This window comes from Cnephaeus nilssonii (assembly GCF_951640355.1).
Source record: "Cnephaeus nilssonii genome assembly, chromosome: 20".
In the NCBI taxonomy this organism is placed as follows: Eukaryota; Metazoa; Chordata; class Mammalia; order Chiroptera; family Vespertilionidae; genus Cnephaeus; species Cnephaeus nilssonii.
The window spans coordinates 31848217-31871225 of record NC_137091.1 but is presented as its reverse complement, the minus strand read 5'-3'; the positions used below and the strand labels follow the sequence as shown (position 1 = coordinate 31871225).

General features: G+C 44.3%; 1 protein-coding gene across 9 annotated transcripts in view; it reads right to left on the bottom strand.

Moving 5' to 3' along the window:
- The window catches only part of BANP (BTG3 associated nuclear protein), a 146118-nt gene that overhangs the window by 34834 nt on the left and 88275 nt on the right, over window positions 1-23009 (bottom strand). For 7 of the 9 annotated variants that reach the window (XM_079759432.1, XM_079759426.1, XM_079759433.1 and 4 more), the window contains 2 exons: window positions 22901-22972; window positions 19669-19707 (listed from right to left, as the gene is read on the bottom strand). In XM_079759432.1, coding sequence (XP_079615558.1) covers window positions 19669-19707; window positions 22901-22972 — 111 coding nt within the window. The remainder of the gene's footprint in view (window positions 1-19668; window positions 19708-22900; window positions 22973-23009) is intronic. The other 2 variants (XM_079759431.1, XM_079759434.1) reach the window with 1 other exon arrangement.

Below are 23009 nucleotides of genomic sequence, written 5' to 3'. Positions count from 1 at the left end.
CTGGAGATGGAGGAAGCCAAGCTTCCCGCACACCCTGGCCTGCCTTGGCCTCCACATAAGGCTACAAAGTTTTAATTATAGAAGATAAATAAATCCCAGATACCAGGGCCTCTGCTTGGGTCGCTGGGGGACGTGGCCGGCCTGCAAACCACCACAGGCCCCTCACCCAGGCTGCCCCACACCCCAAGAGAACCCCCACCCTGATCCGGGACACCCACCCTTCAGGGCAAAACAGCTGTCTCCCCCCCCCTGTGCACCAGGCCTCTATCCTATCTAATAAAAGAGCAATATGCAAATTGACCATCACTCCAAAACACAAGATGGTTGCCCCATGTGGTCAAAGATCCTGCCCCCATGTGGACACAAGATGGCTGCCACAAGATGGCTAGCAGGGGAGGGAAGTTGGGAGGGACCAGGCCTGCAAGGGAGGGCAGTTGGGGGCGATCAAGCCTTCAGGGGAGGGCAGTTAGGGGTGACCAGGCCAGCAGAGGAGGGAAGTTGGGGACAATTGGGCCTGCAGGGAAGGGCAGTTGGGGGAGACCCAGGCCTGCAGGGGAGAACTGTTGTGGGGAACAGGCCTGCAGGGGAGGGCAGTTAGGGGTGACCAGGCCTGCAGGGGATGGCAGTTAGGGGCAAACAGGCTGGCAGGGGATCAGTTAGGCATCAATCAGGCTGGCACGGGAGTGGTTAGGGGGTGATCAGGCTGGCAGGCAGAAGCGGTTAGGGGCAAATCAGGAAGGCAGGCAGGCAAGCAGTTGGGAGCCAGCAATCCTGGACTACCGTGATCAGGCCTAAACGGGCAGTCAGACATCCCTCAAGGGGTCCCAGATTGGAGAGGGTGCAGGCTGGGCTGAGGGCCACCCCCCACTCTGTGCACGGATTTCGTGCACCAGGCCTCTAGTAAATAAATAACCAGGTTCCCATTTCCTATTGAGAAGAACTGGCCATGGGCAGGAGCTGTTCTCCTGACATTCAGTTCCCTTAACAAGACCCACTGAGCAAATGGCCACGGGGCTCCAACTCCACCTGGGGCCAAGAACTCTCCAGGAGCCCTCAGAAAATTCCACATTGACGTAAAACACTGAGATTAGTGTCTGATCAAGATATCTAGGACCAAATAGCCACAAATATTTTCAGGCTCAAATCCCTTTCTTCATCCACAGCAGAGCTCAGTCACAACGTTCCATATCCTTTCTAGAAACAGACAGGGTGCTCTGGACTAAATGCCTGTGGAACCTCCCCACCCCCAACTCAAAATTCATATGTTGAAGCCCTATTCCCCACTGTGATGGTGTCTGGAGGTGGGATCTTTGGGAGAAAATTAGGATTAGATAAGGCCATGAGGGTGGGTCCCTATGATGGAATTAGTGCCCTTCTGAGAGAAGTGCTCTCTCCATGCATGCACCAAGGAAAGCCATGGGAGGACATAATCAGAGACAGAGTCCTCACAAGAACCCAAATGTCCTGGCACGCTGATCTGACTTCCAGCCCCCAGAACAGTGAGGAACAAAGATCTATTGTTTAAGCCCCTACTCTGTGGTGTTCTGTTACAACCACCCGACCTCAACAGAAAGTGTGGTACATACTAATAAACATCATCATCTTCCTTCTCTTGAGGTGAAACCAGTTTGGAGATGGCCAGAAGGACAGATCACTGTGAAAGAAAAACCCACTAATAAACCCAAAGGCATCTCTAATCAATTAGCCTTAGGTTCAAAATCCACTGTTGTTAATTTTGTGTGACTTTTAAATGAAGGGACATTCACATACACACACTGTTGTTATCTTCAATGATTTGTAAAGACCTAGTTTACATACATTTCAAGTTGAATTTAAGAAGAATCCCTTCAGCAGGTCCCTGGACTCCTGACACTATGGATCATTTCTCTGGGAGCATTCTGAATTTGGGGATTTCACAGTGTGTTTACCTCAGTCCCTTGACACTGAGAGACTATCTTTCTAACCTCTAGGGTTCAGAAAGAGGAAAATGTAATACAGTCAAGGACAACGGCAGTTTTAGTATGCCCGTTTCTGAGGGTTCCTAGACTTGAACCAGACCAGCATCCTGTCCTCTCCCCTGTGCATCCTTCAGATGGGCCCAGGAGTCGTTAGCACTGTTAAAGCACACAGCATGCTGCTCACATACACATTGGGCCAACAAAGAAAAGCCTGGTTCAAATGTGACAACTGCTTGCTCTCACTGCATAGTGTGCTCGAGGCACCCCACTCCAAGGTCAGATTAACTGACACCAGGAGTCAGAAACAATGCAAATGTTTAACTTCAGGTGTAAAAAAAATTTCTTTAAACTTTGTCCAAATGAAAAAACTCTCAAAAAAACATTTCACACTCGGCCAATGGTGAGCCACCTCTGGGGAGGAGAGTGAGGGCTGCTCGTGAAGAGTGAGTTCACACTTTACAGGGTGCTTCTATATTACCCAGCATGGTCTGTGTTCATGCACTGAAACGAGAAACCATCACCACTATAACTCCAAATGAGAGAGAGAAGAAAGGAGGAAGGGTAAACTTCCTCAGGAAGGTGACTCAACCTCAGAAAACCCATTTTGCAGATATGGAGTTAAAGCTACAAGCTGGAGCTGTGCTGGGGTGGGGTGCAGCAAGGCAAGAGCCCAGGGCAGATCAGTGGAATGAAGCCCTGGAGCTCGGGGTTCTCTTCCTCCTATGCCCCCCACTGGCCAAACCAAAGAGGAAAGCCAGTGGGCGAAGGAGCCTAGAGAAGACTGAGCCAGGAGAGCCAAGGTTCATAAAAGAGAGGCCAATAACAGGGATATCCCTGGGTTCTTCTCCACTGCAGTGTCCGCTCTGGGGGACATCCTGGCTGCTGCTGATGGCTGCTGCCAATGGCTGCAAATGTCAGGATCACACATCCGCTATTTTAGTCATCAGAAGAACCCGTCGGTCATCATTCAGCCCCGAAGTTAGCAGACAAGGACCCAAAGCCCTGGATGGTGGGCAGGACCATGGTGCCAGTGAGTTTACATGGGAGCAGCAGGACTGGCTGGGGTCCCAGGGCCCCGGCTGCACACAGGGCATTCGACACAGATGTCATCTTGTTTGTTATCATTAGTTCCACTTTGCCAAGAGGAAATGGGGCCTCAGAGGCTAACTTATGTGCCCAGGATCACAGGCCAGTAAAAATACAACCAAACAGAAGAGGCTTTGAATGCAGTTGTGGCAACTCCTCTGGGCTGCTCCCGTCACACCACAAGGCCGGAGCCAATCCCTTGTGGGTGACTGAGACGTGTTAGAAAAAACTGAAAAGAATGCTTACGCAGCAAATCATACAACTAAGAAATCTTAAGAGCTCATTTGACTTTAATAATTTCCCATTAAAACAAAGAAAATTATTTATGCTAAATCCCCTCTACTTAAGCCTTAGTTAAGAAGAGAAAACAGCTACAAGGCCTTCAATCAGTTTTGTTTTGGCCAACTTGTCTCTTGGCTGAACACCTGCCAATCACAAATTATTAAGCCTTGGTGCATTCTCCAAGTCTGGAGAGGCTTTTGGGAATTCAACTCAGGTGCCAACGAAACATCACCCCAAATGTAAGGTAATTCTCTCAAAAAGATTTGCCAACTGTTTACATCATGAGGACCTGTTTTGAAGGAGCCACACTTTTCCATCCTATTTCAGTAAGCCTTCCATTAACTGGGGCCCAGTTTACCTGACTGTCTTCAACGCAATGAGATGGACCTACCAATGGCCTGGGGTTGGTGCCCAGTGTGGGTATGTGGCCTAGGAGAGTTCATGTCTCACTGCTCGGTCACTGCCTGCCCTGCTCTGGGTGATGTACCGCCTCCATTCACAGACAGAAGATCTACAACTGGATTGTTGGCCCACATCATCACAATTCTAAAGGCTCCCACTTTAAAATCATCTGTATAAATCAATTCTCATCTTTCACTAGCTGGACTACCATCCTCAGAGCTTAGTCCAGCCTTCAACAGTAGGCACCGGGCTTATTTCTACGGACTATACAATAATAAGTGCATGGCATTGGGTGCCATGTATACATCTGATGACATAGGAACATTAAGTGAGAATAGTTATTTAAAGCAAGCAATAGCTCATAGGGGCAGGTGAAGAGGCAGAATTAAAAATCAGTCTGTGTCACTTTACAAGTTTTTTGTTTACTTTGGGAGTCAACATGAAACAATAGCCTGAATTCTAACAGTAAGTGACTAACTATATTTGTGTGCACATGAAAAACCACTCCTAGATGATCTGCCTAACCTGCATGTATATTATGCATAAAGCAGCTATCAGTTCAATGTGTTCTTAATCTCCCCTCTCCCTGTCTCTACAGTCACACACCTGATGGTCTCAGATATTATACTTTTCCTTCAATCCAAACCTAGTGGCATGTCACACATATTTCATTTTTGAACTGCAAATCCTTAAAGAAAATATAAAGGAAAATGGTAATGAATTTTGCCAAATATGTGCAAATTCATTACCCATGTGAGAGGAAACATGGAAGCTTCCAGCTACTCAGAACAAGGGTAACAATCCTGATCTTTGATATGTTACCTGATCAGAAGTTGACCTCCACTCTGAATTTATATAAAAAGTCATAATACTAGCATTGGCACTGGTTCTGCTATGGCTTATGTAGACACATAATATGGTCCTCTGTAAACCTGTCAGTGTGAAAACACCCACAGATTGCAGGCTCCTGGTGAGAAAGATAGGGATTTGGTTCTCATGTCCTTTGGTTTCCCACAGGTTAGTGAGTGAGTTAAACAGCATAGGATTCTCTTTTAGTCATTTCAACACACTGTTAGAGCAGCAGCTTTAACAACTTAAGCAGGGGCCCTGACCAGACTGGGTCCATGGTTTCTAGATGAAGATTTCTTCATAAACACACAGTGAATGTAACAGTCCCCTCAGTGATTCACTCTCTTAAGTGCGTAAAAATGGGAAATCACATTGTGCTTGAAATTTTTTTCCTTCTACAGTAATTCTGCCCTTCAATAGTTCAAGGGCTCATCAAGATTTTAGTCAGGTTCATTGGTGTCTTCTTATCTGTCACAGCTCAGACACGGCAGGCCTCACTGCTTGTGCCTCTCACCACTGGACTGATCAGTAAGTGGTTCCCCGCTCATGCGCCCTGTGATAAAGATGATGTGCTCCTGGAATCTGCAGACCCTGGAGACCAGCAGCACCCAGACACGCTCAGTGCAAACTGCGGTGCTACTCCCAGCCCATACTCCTCTCGAGCTGGAAGGAACCACCAGAGTCCAAACACAACCACAGTTAAGGGCATGGGGACAATCTGCTTGTTTAATAAACATGGGCCAGTTAGAGCTCCTAGAGTTTGCACAAGGGAAGACCCAGGGTCTAAATAGGAATGAAATGTCCTAATAGGTGCCTTCCATTCATAATTTTTCTGTCTATAAAGTGAGACACCTGGAGCTAATAGTTCCAAGGGGTGTTCCTGCTTCTGAAATTTCACCTTGCACCCACCTTCACTCTCCACAAGCCAGAAGTTCAGAAATTAAGTTCCTGGTGCAGAAGTGGTAATCTTGCTTCCTTTCAACAGATAGCAGCTTCTCTGATTGCTTATAGAATAGAATTCTTGGGCCTAAAGAATCCTTCATGTGTTTCATAGACACTCTGCACAGCCACTCAAACCAAAAGGTACACTGGCCTGGCCCCAGATGTGGGCTCAGGCTGCCCACCCAGTCAGGTAACAGTTTCTACCGTGACACAGCAGGCCTGTTAGCAGGCAACACATACACAGTTAAAAGACTGTGACAGAAAAGTTTCAGAAAAGCCCAAAAGAAATCACCAAAGCTTCCTTATACTGAAAAATATCTACAACAAAAGAAAATGGGAATTGCTCAGGAGTCACAAATTTTCAGGTTATTGAGCTGTAAGTTTAAATAAGAACTCTTCTAGCCCTAGCCGGTTTGGCTCAGTGGATAGAGCGTTGGCCTGCAGACTGAAGGGTCTCGGGTTCGATTCCAGTCAAGGGCACATGCCCAGGTTGTGGGCTCCATCCCCAGTAGGGGGCGTGCTGATCAATGATTCTCTCTCATCATTGATATTTCTCTCTCTCTCTCTCTCTCTCTCTCTCTCTCTCTCTCTCTCTCTCTCCCTTCCTCTTTGAAATCAATAAAAAAAATCTTTAAAAATAAATAAATAAATAAATAAATAAGAACTCTTCTAGCCCGGCATGAAAGGCTCAGTGGTTGAGCGTCAACCTATGAACCAGGAGGTCATGGTTCTATTCCTGATCAGGGCACATGCCCAGGTTGTGGGCTCTATCTTCAGTAGGGGGTTTGTAGGAGGCAGCGATCAATGATTCTCTTTCGTCATTGATGTTTCTATCTTTCTCTCCCTTCCTCTCTGAAACCAATAAGTAATTATTTTTTTAAAAAGAACTCTTCCATATATTTTCAGGTTATTATTCATGGTTAAAATTATTGATGAATATATACTATATTTTTAATGGCTTAAAAATGGAAGAGTGTTTCAAAGTTCTTCCAATAACCTGAGTATCTTACAATTAAATAAGTGCCAATTTGTAATAACTACTATTGTATTCATTCATCAATCATTAAGTGTTGATAATTTGGTACTACCCCAGGTACTGTGTGGAATAGAAATGAACAAAATTTAGATCTAACAGTATTAAAACTATTTAACCTTATCCATACATATGTGACAATAATGAAATTGATAAAAAATGATTCTGGAATTTTAGGGACTGCCACCCCTCCGTTAACTGTCTGGTCAGAAGACTGATGTGGAACTCCACCAAAGGGGCTCAGGGCGCCGTGAGCACCGTGACCAGTGTGCACTGTGTCCAAATCTCTGAAAACTCTTTTTGGGGTTTTATTATAAAACTACTTCAGCCCATACTAATAAGAGCCCCTTCAAAGACATCATCATTTCAACTACCCAAATACGAAAATGTACATTTAAGTAATCATTTCATCCAGCTTCTCTCTAACATTATAGTACCCTGCCCAGCCCAAACTGTTGTCCAGCTTTTTCCTGGTCTTTCCCGCCCTGAAACAATCTTGTCTGTTACAACTATAAGGACAAAACAAAAGGCCTAATCACGCCAGCGTTCTTAACCAATCGTCACCAGAGCCTGAAACTCCTTCCTCACTGCTAAGGAGAAACCTAAGAGCTAGTGAGTTCTCGGGTTTTCTGTGCTCACTGGCATCCGGTTCGTTTTGCTTCATATAACAAGCCTCTATTGGGGACCAGAAGGATTCCTGAAAAATTAGAGCCAGCAGCAGGAAATACCGTGGGCCTCTTGTCTGGTCCGAGCCAACTGCCTCAGACACGGTGACAAACCTGCAGGGTCTCGCTCAGTCCAAGGCTGCCGGTGGGCCGTACTCCTCAACCAGTTGTTTCTATGACTTTTCTAGGATGTTTTTTACAACCAGGCAACTCCGCTCTGACCTTTAATGGCTTAAATTATATTTTCTACCATTTCTGGTACAGAGGCTTTTTGATAGGGATGAATTCCCTAAGCTACATAGGTTCTCCAAGATTTCTGTTGGTGTTTTGGCATGCAATACAGGAACATATTTCCTTGAAGAGAACATTTGTATTAGAAGTGAAGTGATCAGAGTACTCCATCTGGGAGGCTGACTTGTTCTCCCCAGTGTGACAGACCAATAAAAGTAGACTAAAGCTTCCCAGAAATAGAGATATTTACAGCTACAGATAAAGGCATCGTACACGTGCATGCATGGACACACATATCCTACACACATGCCTTACACACACATATACACACCCTACACAAACACACCCCTCTACATACACGCCCTAAACACGAGCACCCTACACAATCATACACACATCCTACATGCATACATATGCACACCCTCCACAAACACAACCCTCCACAAACATGCCCTACACAACACACACATACACACACACCCTACACAAATCCCCTACACATACACACATTTTTCTCACCTACTCCAAAAAAGTCCTACATATGAAATGTTGGATACTTCTCATCTCTTCAAGTCTTTTTCCCAGCTGGATTTAGAGGCCTCACTTCATGGGGAAAATTCTGACAGCCCCTGAAGTTTACCTTGAAGCAAAGTATAAGGAAGGGCACAAATGCCAAAGAAGTCAAGATAGGTTTAAAAGTTAAAGAATGCCCAAGTTGTTAGTTGTCAGTAACGTTATCTCATCAATACACAATGAGATTAACCTGGATTTATCACTGTGTTGTTTAATACACATGTATCGCATGTGTGGGTGTGGTGTATCCATTATTACAAAGGTAGGCTTACCAGAACACAGAGAATCTCCCTAATTATCAAGTACTCTGACATTGTTTAGCCTATAGACATACAGTATATAAACTTTTTCACATACATCTTAGATGACATTAGATACAACTGTAAAGAGAAAACCTATCAGTACCAAAGTACGCATCTAGCTGAACCAGTACTAAACCATTTCATGATTCATGATCTAAGCAGCATGACTAAAACTCCAGTCTTTCAAGATTTCCTCAGTGGCTGGAAACCTCCCTAATACAGATAAATAATTGAGCCAGAATTCAGTGTTTTAATACATATAATTTTACCTAGCAACAGAGTCTGATACAAAGTGAGTGTTCAACCTACTGGGTTCGAATTCCACATCCTGCATGAACCCTGTATTTAGAAGCAGCACCGTCCCTCTTCCTGGTTCTGCTCCACACCAAAGTGCCTACTGAACGCACACTGTAAAAGGCAAGAAACAGCTCCCACGATTAGTTCCATTTCTGGTACATTTTCATAGCTTCCGTTACCTTACTCCCAACTAAAATTCCTATGAGCTGGGCAAAGAAAACACCATCATTTCAGTCACAACTGAAAGAGGCAGAGAAGGCAATAAATAGATAAGACAGATTAGAACATAGTTCAAGATCATCAAAAAACTCACTCGATTCCTTGGTGGTAAGAGTGGTGGTGGTGGTGGTGGTGGTGGTGGTGGTGGTGGTGGTGATGTTGGTGGTGATAATGATGATAGTGGTAGTAATAATGATGATTGTGATGATGGTGATAATGGTGGTGCTAGTGATGTGGTAATAATGATGGTGATGATGGTAGTGATGACCGTCATAACAACAGTGATGATGATGCCCTAGACAACTGTATCTACTCTGGAGCTTCAGGGGTCATGAGAGTTGGGTTCTGGATCCAACCCTGATTTCACCTCCCTCTATAATCCTGGAAAAACTACTATCTACTGTCCCCATGTGTAAAGGGGAATTATACTCACCAAGTTCCTGAATTTGTCTCATTTCCTCTATAGAATACTACCAAAAAGGTATGACATAGGAGAAAGCACATGCCCTGCTCCAGGCAAGGGATATCTGAGTCACTGCAGGCAGATGGCTAGCTCCCTTCGATGTTTTGGGAAGAAAGGTATCATTTAGCTGAAGGTAATTTATACTATGGGGAACCTTTATACATTACATAGAAGTTAAAGGGACCCTGACTTGTTCTTCTTGGTTATGTTTGATCTTTATTAGCAACTTAGTATAACTAAAACAACACATCCATCAGCACCCTCTCAGGAACAGAAGCCTATCCTTGGGTGTTAAAGAGCCCAGTAAGCAGAGGAGCTGCAGACATGGTGCCCAAGAGGAATCGGAGGTCAGCCAGCAGCAGCTGCCAATTATCCAAAAACGGACTGCTTCTGGAGCGTTATTTCAAACATGAATAAATGTTTAGGTCTTTTGTTTTCTTAAACTCTCCAAAGAAATGAAATAAATAGAATGCAAAAGAATCTCAGAAATTGTACAAATCTATACTTTAAAAATCTTATTTTTTTAAAGCAAAAAAATTTTTAAGACTGTTTTAATAATTCAGTAATTACTTGGGGTGGTGGACACAATACAATATACAAACGATGTATTATGGAATTGTACACCTGAAACCTATATAATTTTATTAAACAATGTTACCCAATAAATTCAATTAAAAAACATAATTCAATAATTAACAATGTATAATTATGAGAATGTAACAGATTTTATCATTAGCCAAGCTGTCCCAAAAAAGCACACAGTTCATCAATCAATTATGTAAAGTTTCTCGATGTAGATTTTATGCCACACAGGTGGGCTGGTGTCTGCCTGAGGTCACAACACTGACATTGACAGACTAACCCCCAACCCATCAACCTGAACAGGGAAGGTCACTTCAGGGGGTTGTAGCATAAGATTCGCCCAACAAATGTCTATGTAGAAATATGTCCATCCTCTAACTGCAGTGGTGCCTCGCCTTAGAATCACCCAACTCCAGTGCAGCCCATGCTTCCTGTGTGCCTCCTGTGCACTTGGGGCAGGGCAGGGCAGGGCCTGCCTTAAAGAATTGAGTCAAGGCGTGTTAAGCACAGCAAGGATGCTGAGAGACGCAGGCAATCCCATACCTCATTCTTCTCAATTCAAGATCCTGGCATGGGTATCGCACACTGCCTCTCCAGGAAAACAATCACCATGGGGGCTTGCAGGGCCCACAGCCTCAGCTCTTAAATGCTGGTTGCATCCCCTCTTAGAATCATGCTCCCCATACTGTGAGGGCCCAGGCCACACAGGGAGCCTAGATAGAGGAGAACCGAGGGGCTCAGGCGGACAGCCCAGCTGAGCTCCCAGCTGTAGGCCAGCGCACTCCAGCCCTGGGAGTGAGCCCCCCAGACAGGGCAGCCTGCTGAGTCTCCAAGTGACCTCAGGTGATCCCAGAGACACCACTTGGAGCAGAACAATCACCTGATTTTCCAAATAAACCCAGAGAATCATGAAAGATAATAAATGGTCAGCGTCTTCAGCCTAAGTTTGTTAATACAGCAAGAGGTAACTGAAACTAGTGACAGCTGGTTGTGTAGGGAAGTGTCCTCATGCTTACAAGTTCTATAATAAAGATTTTGGTGTCTGCAACTTACTATCAAATAGTTTAAAACACAACAAACATCCATACATCCATACTTACTTATACAAATGTATGGATTTCTGGTTGTTTATACTTTTATATAATTGAATCAGGACTCATTCACGACTGTTTCTAATTCAGGCAGATTTAGAACTAGAATCCTCTGTATTTCAATGCCAATGTCAATTAATGTCTGCAATTTTTATGGATATGGTAACTTCTTGTTCAACCATCATTCCCACTTACATGACTATGTGGAGACAAACCACTTACTCATTTTCACTGGCAACTCAAGTGCTCAAAGCAATCAAGAGTCGCAGTCACAAAGGCAGTGAATATACTAAACGCAGTGCCTTGTCCATGTTAACTACACTTATCCCAGTTGATCTTGCCGGAAATATCTCAATTAACCCAAAAGAGAGGATTCACATCCTTGTTAATGTGATTGAAATGCTCAGCTGGCCTACATGCCCATTCTCTCCTAAAAAATGTTCTTAATTTAAGTATTACATGATGCTCTAATTAAAACAACACATTTCCTATGTCTTATGCAATCTAAACCCCAAGAAAACAATTATCTTTAGAGAAGAGGAAAAAAGTACAATATTTTTGTTTCAGCTCACTTAAATGAGTTACAGGAGATGTCTGGTTTTGATATGAAGTCATGAGGCTGGAGTTTCATGTCACCAAGTGTGACCTCGGAGCACTCCTGCTTCCCCTGTGGTGCCACAGTCAGGCCCCTGTCCTGTGCTGACTCCACAAAGCCTCCTGCAGAGCAGGGCACATCTCAAGGTTTCAAAACCACCTTCTCCCTCACCTGTCACACAAATGTAAACTTTAATACCTTATACTGAGGATATTTTTAGAATAAATGTCCTTTCTTTTTGGCCACTTCTTTCCTCCACTACTCAAATTTAACCTAATCTCTCCACTTGCATGTTTAAATTTATAACTGCGTTGCAATCTCCTAAACTAAACCAGATTTTTTTGTTGTTTCTCCAACTGATTAGATACTTCCACAAAATTATTTTGAGTTGGCCAAGTGTTCAATCACATCAAATTAATCAGAACCAAACCATGAACCTCTTGCTATTTAAACTGAGTATCCGAACATTCCCTATAAGAACTTGGGAATTTTTTAACCAAAATTCACCATTTAAATAGAAAAACTGCTATAACAAGCTTACAGTCAACTGAGTTGCACATGATTTCTGAGAAGCTGGCCTGCACTGTTGATTAATTACATCTGAGCTTGCCCCGTCATCTTTGATCTCATGGTTTTAAAGTATCACCTGCCAGCGTCCACTCACCTTCCTGAGGGTTAACCTCCTAACCCATAGTTTGCTTCTGCCAGCACCTAGCGACACTGCTAATTAGGATCAAATTTGGATAATAGCTTTGATATTATTTAATTACAGGACATAGTCCTATCCATGTAAATGGAAAGTATATTTCCATACAACATTTTAGTGTAATACTCCAAGTGCACAACACACACCAGCAACGAGTTTGTGAAGCACTACAAACTCCGGTCACTGGTGCTTTAAAAGACTCTGAATTAAGCAGAAATGCTCTGAGGATGTAACATAGTTGTGAGAGTGTTTTAGTGATATCTAGGGGAAAGGTGGGGGTTTGGGATAGGCTGGAATGCACTTTTTCCATTTAGTGCATCAGAGCAGAAAGCCCCCACGCACTGAAGCCTTGCTGTCCAGTGCATTTCCGGAAGAGAGGGATCTGAGGAGTAAGGATGCCTGGCTGGGGCCAAACTCTGACTCACACCCACGGGTGCTCATCTCTGAGCCTAAAAAGGGGCTCCCAGAACAGAATGCACACTATACTTTATTTCACCAGACCCCACAACATGCAGGCTTCACTGTATAGGTGGCTTTACCTGCCCCGCAGGTGAGGTGGGCCGAGTTCAGAGTGTGACTTGAGCGACCTCAGGCTCTGCGTGTCCTCCCACCCTACCTCTGAGGGGAATGCTGCCTATTCTCCTCTCCTCCCCTGAAGAAGCTCTCTGGCAACCGCAGGTGAGAGCACCAGGCCAACCGAGCACCTTCTTGAGCTCACCTAATAGGTGAAGGACTCCACGCCAAGTCTGAGTGCTGACCTGCTGTACTGTTTGTGGGAGGCCCCACTTTTAAGGCTCAATTCCAAATCTCAAAAGTTAAACGGGTTTTCAGAGATCCTCCTGGTTTTCCCAGATAGAGTTCAACTTTGAAGTAACACTATCTATGTCCACCAAGTGCCTCAGGCTCCTGCCCTCCAGGAGGTAGGTGACCTGCACAACCATCAGCCCACACCACAGGCCCCTGCTTTCTAAACAGTTACTCATAGGAAAGGCACTCATTTCAGAAAACAAGTGTTTCCTCTCTCCTCCATAAGATTTGCATCTTTTTGCTTGAATCCCCACTTTCCCCTGAAGAACAGCCAGTGTCATGAAGAACAGAGAACCATCAGGTTGGCCCACCACGGGAGGTGATGGGACTCCTGGACAGTGTAATGCACACCGATATGTGACATGTCTAGAATTCCTGGGCTATGACCAAAGAATTTCCAGTGAAAGGACAGTAGCATGACTATTACATGAACACAAGGCACAATTAATCAGAATTTAAGGGTTGCTCCCAAAACATATTTTTAACCTCATCATTCTTCATCAGTACTTAAAACTGAGCCAGATTCTATTCATTTAAAAGTGTTTTAATGTCTTGCCAAGGTTAAAATGTCCACATAACTTTACAAGTATTTTCTACGTACAAAGGAGCAAGGCCGAGAAGACATGTTCACCAAAGTTAGCCAGAACTGAACTTTGTGCCTTCACCTTCCAAGCAACTGGACTGAGGAGTGTTCTAGTCACGTTTGACCAAACTCCACTTCCTGGTTCAGGGAAAGGAACACATTCAGAGGCTGCCGTGACCAAGATGTCCATTCCATCTAATGAGAGTTTGTAAGAAGTGTGACTGCAGTTTTCTCCGAGGAATTAGAACAAGCATCCTCAGTCTTTTCTGACCCCAGCAGGACCGAGTTACACGCCAGTCAGGTACAAACCCCAGCAGGACCGAGTTACACGCCAGTCAGGCAGCGCTATGAACCATAATCTGGGATTTTCAATAACACAAACATAATGCCTCATGCCATCCAAGATTCCACTTGCTGACTGTTCCCTAAGATTACTAAAACATATTATATTATGTTTGGCATTTCTTTAACAAATAATTGTAATTCACTTAAAAAAGCTAAGTTTTAATCTAAATTGCTTCACAGTGATGAAGCTCAGATGATCTGCTTTCTTTGAAAGGTTCATTCATGGCCATAATTTTAACAAGAAAAGGAACATTTCCCAATTAATGCTTTAAATATATAGTTTTCTAAAACATGTCTCTAAAATCACATACACACACTAAAAATAAAGGGATGTTCTCTGCCAGATTCTACATGCAGAATTTCGAAGGGTCACAGTCTAGTGACATCACTCAAGAACAAAACAGATCTTACCTTTTTTGGGGGGGGCTTTTTTGGTTAATTCTCACCCAAGTATATTTTTCCATTGATTTTTTTAAAATGTATTTTTATTTATTTCAGAGAGAAAGATTGAGGGAGAGATAGAAGCATTAATGATGAGAATCATTGATCGACTGACTCCTATATGCCCCAAACTGGGGATCAAGCCCAAAATCTGAGCATGTGTCCTGACCAGGAATCGAACCATGACCTCCTGGTTCATAGATCAATGCTCAACCACTGAGCCATGCCGGCTGGCTCCATTGATTTTTAGAGAGAGTGGAAGGGAGGAGGAGAGACAAAGAGAGAGGAACATCGATGTGAGAGACACATCAATTGGTTGCCTCCCACATGCACCCTGACCTGAGTAGGGAATCAAACCTGCAACCGAAGTACACGCCCTTGACCGTAATTGAACCTGGGACCCTTCAGTCTGCAGGCTGATGCTCTATCCACTGAGCCAAACCAGCTAGGGCTAAATCTTACTTTTTTAAGTGTGTAAAGTAAAAACTTATCTCTTCAGAGCCTATTCATCATTCTCACACCCTGCCTGTGTGATCAGTTTCGGGGGGTTTGGATATATGCACCCACTCTCCCAGAGAGGTAGCCCTGTGGACAATGAGCATCTATCAGGAGCCAACCAGATACCAGGCTGAGCACTGGTCAGCCTCTGCTTTTGGGGAAGGCGCACCTTCCTGAAGCAGGTCCCATTTCAGTGTCAAATAAACAGAAGCAGAACAAAGTAAAGTCTGCCCAAGACGACACACTGACAGAGTAGCAGCACTGAGGCGAGACTTGGGCCCCAGTTACAACTTTCCCACCAGATGGTTCTCTTCCAAACAATATCCCACCCCAAACAAGGGTCTTAGGAGGTAGCACCATGGGAGTGCACAGATGTGCCAGTGGGCAAGAACCCTGAACAGGTGCTTCACCTCTCACCCCTCACCCCCATCACAGAGCTTACCAGGGGCAAGGAGAGCCTCCTGCCCTAACTTCTCTAACAGAGAGTAAGTGGAAGATGCACGTGCATTAGGTCCAACATGGCTGCAGGGCCCCATGGAGAAAGGCCTCTGTTTCTGGCAGAAGCTGGCTCAACGTCCTGGGCTGCTCCCAGCAGGACCTCCCAGTAGAGAGCCGCTGCAGCTGACCCTCCAGGATAGGGCTCCTTCTCTCCCCTAACCTTCCCCACAAGGATGACTGAGTAAGAAAGGAGGCAGTAGCATGCAGTAGTATAAGACGTCACCTTCACTCCAATAGTACCTATGATCAGACTGGGGACAAGAGAAATCAGCACAGTTTGAATTCGCTTAATAATATGACTTTTAACAACAACAGCATCTGGAACAAAGCCATAGCCTCTGGCTCATGCATCCTTCTCCAAGGAGGTGCCCTAGTCCAGAACCCACGACCACAATTAGAGACAGCATCTTAATTTCAACCCTAACAAATTTGGCCATCTGGTTTCCTAGCAAAACAGTAGATGTGATGAAGGACGAGGAATGATCACTACAAGAAGATACGCATGGCCGAAAACTGAGGGAAGAGAACAGGAAACACATGAACATACCAAGCAGGTTTGTGGCAGCCCGATGCTGCCACAAACCTGCTTACAGATGCAGCCATCCCTTGAAATGTGGCTTCAGACTACACCTTCAGTTCTCCAGTCTGCAAGTTGGTCATCTTTCCAGATCCTTCTTTCCCATATTTGGGAAGCAATGGACACTGCTGCCCTAAGACCCAATGTCTGTAATGGACCAGGCATTCACACACTCTCATTGGACCCACGGTGGACCTGCCAGGTGCCACACCCCAACATGGGACAGGACTAGGATCTCTTGATAATTAATTTGAAGAAAATACATGACTCCAAAAAGGATGGTCCACTGTCAGAACCATATTACACAACTATGTAAATGTAGTATAATAAACACCATGCAACATGAAGACATCAGATCTCTCTCCTGGAAATAATTCACTGCAGACTTAACCATATAAATCCCACCAGCAGCAGCAGGGATCAGCAGAGATCAGCAGAGCACATGTTTCCCTCCCGTCTCCTGCCAGGTAACTAAGGGAGAGGTGCTTTCACAGAAGCTCTGCACTCAGCAACACAAACAAGGCCAGCAATACCCATCTTTGAAGTAGAAACAAGAAAGCCTGTGATAAACATGACCGTATTACAGAAACAGCAGTGGACACGGGTTCGACAGCCCTGGCATCAGGAAGGAAGTATCCCTGCCATCAGCTCCTAAGAGATGCTTAACTGTAAGGATGTTGAGTGTTGTTGCTTAACCAGCCTTAAATTAAACAGCAGTTATACCTACTGAGTAAGAATTTAACATGAAGCTCATAAAATAGTCAGTGGATCTGTGAACTCAAAAAGACATGTAATTTTGTGTATATGATGTCATTTTTACATAATTTTTAAATTACATCAATAATACATAAATTTCTTTTTGCACTTCTGTAATTCAGGAGGATTTTCTGTTCCCTAGAGTTGAGATAGCTATTCAACGCCTTTTGCCCCAAAAAACTGGTGTGAGCCTGGTGTTGTCAGTCTTGAGTAAATGAAACACCAACACTTACACCAGGACTGGAAACTGGGAGCCCCTGGAGCATTACGGAGGGAAGATTCTGAGGCTGTGTCAGGCTAAAGGGGAAAGAGCCCTAGAGGCTCAGGGCCTATCCTCTTGTGGGCATGAGAGACCGGGGAGGGACAGGGAAAGTGGAGAGGCAGTCAGACAGACTGTGGTGGAGGGAGAAGGTGAGAGATGGGACGACAGGGGCTCCTGCCTTCTGCACTGATGTGTGTCAGCCATATCAGTGGCGTCAAGTTGAGTGGGGTGTTCTGTGTCTTGTGAAACATCATTCTATTTCACAAGTATTTGGTCAATTTAGAAAACAAAGTTGTTATGAGCAGGATAACTTAACAGGAACAAGAACTGGATAGATGATAAAATAACAAAAAAACCTTTTCCACAAAGAAAGGATTAGCTAAACATATGTTTAACAGAAATAGGCAGCTTCTTATGAACACATAGTATGTCTTTAAATCAGGAAGCAGAGTTTCCTTTAGAAAAGAAAAAGGTGCCAGGTTCCAAAACTCCCTTAGTCACCATCTGCATCAGTCCTGCCTTTACCTAAGTTCTGTCTTTAACTAGAGGTCCCACCAAAGTGACCAACAATGAGCATGGTGGAGATTTTCTAGGCAAAAAAATGCAGATGACTAATTAAATTATTATTCACGTGACACAGAAAGTGATCAGTGCAGTAGTTCTACTTATTTTGTAGTGAGGCTGCTAAGAGAGCCAGTGGGAACTTGGAGGCAGACAGGCTGGAACAGACATAAATCCTCAGGAAATCCCGGCTGCTCGTGTGGACAGGCCGATGAGGCATGGACAGGAACTTAGGCGAGGCAGCAGTACTTGGTGAGTGTGCAGAATGGGAGAGCGCAGAAAACACTCTTGTTTGGGAAAGTTTCAGAAGGTGGCTCTTCGGATATGAACTCTAGGAGTCCTTCTTGAGCTGAAATCGTGGACAGAGCTCACGTGCCTGCTATACCTGTCCACAAAAACTGGGTTCTCTGCCTTCAAGATGTATTTGGAATGGTGTTGCCTGATTAGACACAGTGACAGGATAGTAACATAATATAAAAACCTGATTACATTTCAAAATCCCTGGTGAAATTTTGCTCAGGAATAGAGACAAAAACAAGAGGGAAATCAAGATCGACAGACTTACTTTTCTCATCAATTGAAGTTCAGCTACATCGTAATTAGGATCAAATTGTCCTCCCCGTAGGAATGTAAACCATTAAATTGTCAAAAACAAAGAGAAACTACTGATAGTGACCTGTCCTTTCCTGCCCCAGCCCGACACCTCTGGCCTAAACAAGAGAAACATCACATTGAAGCTGCTGAGAACCGATTCTACTGCGCCTGGCCCACACCTTTATCACCAAGGCAGCTCAGAGAAACTGTGGATTTTAATTTTGCATTTCTTTGGCTTTTTGGCTCTTTTCCATGGAAGCTATGTTATATTTATATATTAATACTGCTTCAGGACACTGATTAAAACCTCATGTGTATGTTCAAGAAGAAATTTTCAAACCAAGCAACTCCAATTTAAATATTAGTAAGTGCAATTCTCCTGAGGCGCTCTGAGGGTTCAAGAGAAAATCCAAGGGCTATAACTATCCTTTCACTTCCTAGTCCAGCAATACATGCTCTCCACGACCAGCTCATGGAAGACATCAGGAACTCATGGTGATAATGGGAAAACAGGTGTTTCAAAGGGGAGCGTGCACTTGGTTTTGAGAATAACAAGTATTATTACCTTGAAGTAAATGAGTTCTGTGTTTATGGTTCACGTTTTATAAAAAAAAAAGGAAGATCATCCAGAATCTGTCATAATTATTCAAAGGTTGCAAACATCACCTTAATAAAAACTCTTCAAAAGGACATGAAAATTTTATATGTGTATGTATATATAAAGATATATATATATATATATATATATATATATAAATGATTTCAGAGAGGCAGGAAGAGGGAGAGAGAGACAGAAATATCAATGACGAGAGAGAATCATTGATTGGCCACCTCCTGTATGCCCCCTACTGGGGGTGAAGCCTGTGCCCTGACCGGAAGAACCATGACTTCCTGGTTCATAGGTCAACACTCATCCACTGAGCCATGCCAGCTGGGCAAGGACATGAAAATTTTAATCCCCCGAATTCACCAGCAATTTTGAAAGCAAATCACTCTCTAGAAACCCTCACAGTTGGCACACTTCTCTTTGTGAAAACAATTCATATCAAATGTATTCAATGATGGTCTCTGTTACTTTTTGTCCAAGATTAGAAAAAAGGCAGTAGCTAGAGTTTGACAGCAATATCCATGAACAAAACCTACCTTGTTCTAATCTACAGCTACTGTACAAACACAGTGATCAACAACAATCATGTCAATTTACAGAAAACAGTAATAAACAGATGTGGAGTTTCATCAATAAGACAAGAGCTACCTGAAACTCCACAAAGAGGCAGATGCAGCCCAGAGTCCCGCAGTCAATGTATCCCCATCAGAAGTCCTTAGCCACCAAGTAAAGCCAGTATTTCCCTGGGGCTAACGCAGCTTCACCCTCTGGCTCCTCAACTCCTCACTCCCTCCCTGTGGCAATGCAGTGTATGGGGATCTACTACAGCAAGCAGCATGGAGTGAGGGTAGGTGAGCACTTACCTGCCCATCCTGTCCCACGTGGTGTATCTGTAGATTGCCCTGCAAAATGGATGAAAAAAAGAGAGATCAAGAATAAAAATGACTTTAAGACATAGTGGCAAGAACTTCCCCATGCCATTGGTAAATAACCAGCAAAACCACGAACACCAATTCTACAAAAACTCAACCCTTGTAGAAATAAAAACTCAAAACAAAATATTTAAGCTGAGTTTACAGGTTAGTTACTATTTTTTCTTATAAAAACTAACAAACTAAAAACAAAACATTTTCACTCCCCAACGACAAATGCAAATGTAATTTTTTTCTAACTTTTATTTTGAGAAAGTTTAGACTCACAAGAAGAATCAAAAGTGGTATAGCGAGAAGTCCCTGTACCCATCACCCAGCTTCCCCCATGGAGACACCTTATATAAGAATAGTGCATTATCACAAGCACAAAATTGGCAGGACACAATACAATTAACCAGACCACAGGCCTACTGGGATCTCACCAGCTGGAAATTCATTTTCACTTGTTTTAAAAAAATAAATAAACGATTTAAGTTTGATAGGTTCTGCTAAATGTCTCTTTGCAGACATCCTCATTTTGACAAAATAATTACTTAATTTTTAAATGAACAAGGTAAAACTTTATTGTGATAAGAAGACAACTGTATATTGTAACCTATTACAAAGTAATCATTAATATTATCAACAATGTCTTCTAATTCATTGCATTCAATTCCTAATGGAAACAAACAAAATACTGGGTTTCAGCTATGAAAACTGAAAAAAGGGACAAAATTGGTTTCAAAAGTTTAAATTCAAGAATTATTGTTATGCCCAGCCCGGGTGGCTCAGTGGTTGAGTGTGGACCTATGAACCAGAAGGTCTCGATTCGATTCCTGATCAGGCCATATGCCCGGCTTGTGGGCTCAATCCCCAGTGTGGGGTGTGCAGGAGGCAGCCAATCCATGATTCTCTCTCATCACTGATGTTTCTATCTCTCCCTCTTCCTTCCTCTCTGAAATCAATAAAAATATATATATTTCAAAAAGTACTATGATTTTTTTAGCAAAAATAATATAAAAAAGTGTATGTTGATTATTTCCTTTTATTATTATATAAATTTTCATTCTTTTCAAATGACTACTGACAAATTAAGCATTCTAAGTGTACACGCCTTCTAGACTGACACTTCTTAATTGTCGTTTGGTCTCCCCTTGTCTGTGTCTTTAAAAATGAAGCCTCCCTGCCCTTCAACAGGACACCCCACTTAGTCTGCAGGTGTCCTGCACCACTCTGTGCATTTCCCATGGAACCCACATTACAGTGAGCCAGAAGACTCTCCACTCACCATCCAGCTCCTTAACTCTCACAGTCATACCTCTCAGGGCCATCTCCAAGTTCACTGCCTGCTGCTCTCCTTCCCCTGCCCGCAGCTTCAGCCACATCAATGTGCTTTCTCCCACTCCCTCGTTTAGACACATAACAATTACTGAACTAATTACTCCTATGAATGAATCAATCCCCTCCTTTGACCAGGTATTTACTGTTCCTCTCATAGGAATTCATTCAGCCACGTATCCCCGTTCTTCCCTCAGAACCTCTGCTTATCTCTTCCCTTTGCAGGCTGGGCCCACGGACAAATCTCCAGGGTCAGAATGAAAGAATTTCCCTTAGAAAGCATCCCAGAGCCCCTCTCTATTTTCTGCACCAGCGAGTGCTCGTCACTTCCGGCCCCCCTAGCACACTCATCTCAGTGCACTGTGGGGAGCCTCTACCTCACATTTTCACACAGCAGCAATAGCCTGCACAGCAACCTGCACAGACCGGGAGCTCAGCAAATGCCTCACACACGAGTCAGTAAGCAAATTACCACCACCTCCACCTCAGCACCCTGGGTTCTGGAAACTGAAAAGTCAAATGGGCATGAATGCCTTATCTACTTAAGGAAAGCAGCCTAGCATGCCGCTAGAATGTGAGCAGAAGTGTCCACAAAGCAACTCTGAACACCACTGAACTAATCAAATGCTTCCTTCCAAAGGTTCTCTTGAAAGGCTCTTTGACAAGTCAAGACTTGCACAGTCGCTGCTGGGTCTGTACCTGCTTTCGCCATTGGTGAGGAAACCCGACACCATGTAACAATACACCACAGTGCAGGTCTGCACAAAGCTGGTACTATCTTCCCAGCCTAGAAATAAGTATGTTTTTTAGCTCCCAGCCCATGCTGCCAGGGGCACACCGTTCCACACCTTGCTTGGCCAGCAGAGCAAGTGTGCACTGCTCGACAGCCATGGGACAAAGTCAGAGGAAGACAAGTACACCGAGTCTACTGATGCTATCCTGTGCTGTAGGAAAGGATCGTCAGTGTTCCCACAAGAGGCAGCCAACAACCACCCATGCCCTATACAAGAAGGCTAAAAGGCAAGGTCCCCCTGAGGGGCTCAGAGAATATCAGCGCCATGACCAGCTGGCCTCACCTTCCAACAACCCAGAGAGATGGTCTACCTGACCTTCACACACCGACCCCCTATAGCAGCTGATACACATATGCAACAGCACTTGTGCAGCTGGGATGGACTGCCTGCATTCTGTCTTTATCATGGATTAGAATTCATGAAAAGGAGAACGCCACCAGTGTTAAGAAACCTGGATCTCATGAACTTAAGGCAGCTGAGGCAATCCTAGGAGTGTCAGGAATGGGGAGAGCCATGAAAAGATGCACTGAAAACTCACAGGATGTACATGTGCAGTCTCACCAGTTCCCTATCAACCCATAATGTGGGCACTGGTTTTCCAGAGACAGAGCACAGGCTTGTAGAGGCAAGGAGAACCTGTGAGGTCATGTCGCAGGAGCAGAGCCTCACCTCCTGCTCTTCCCACTCCCCATGCTGGGGAACTCCCCGGGGCAGGAGAGCAGGGCCAGGGCCATGCTGGGAACTAGATCTGCATCTCAGATGGGAAGACAGGAAAGCAGGGTGGGCAGGGAGAAAAGGGGTATTCAGAGGTCAGCACCAGCCAGAAGCAAAAACTGGATATAGCAAGTGTTGACAAAGAAAACTAGACTGCCCGTATAAACCCGCAGTGCAGCAAAGGCAGGAGGACAGGCAGAGCCAGTTCGTGCCCAAGGAAACGAGAGTCAGGTGGTCAATGCTGGACATCGTGTTGTCTGGGGATTCCCAGTTGTCTGCCCCATTTGACGAAGCTCAGAATGCAGAAAGCCCACAGGCAGTGCTGGTGGCCGACTCACCTCGCTGTCCTGCGTGATCTGCACCTGCTCCCCTTGAGGCACCTGAGCGATGTGGAGGTGACCCTGTGGGATCCGCAGCGAGAGAAGACAACAAGAAGCATCAGAAGAA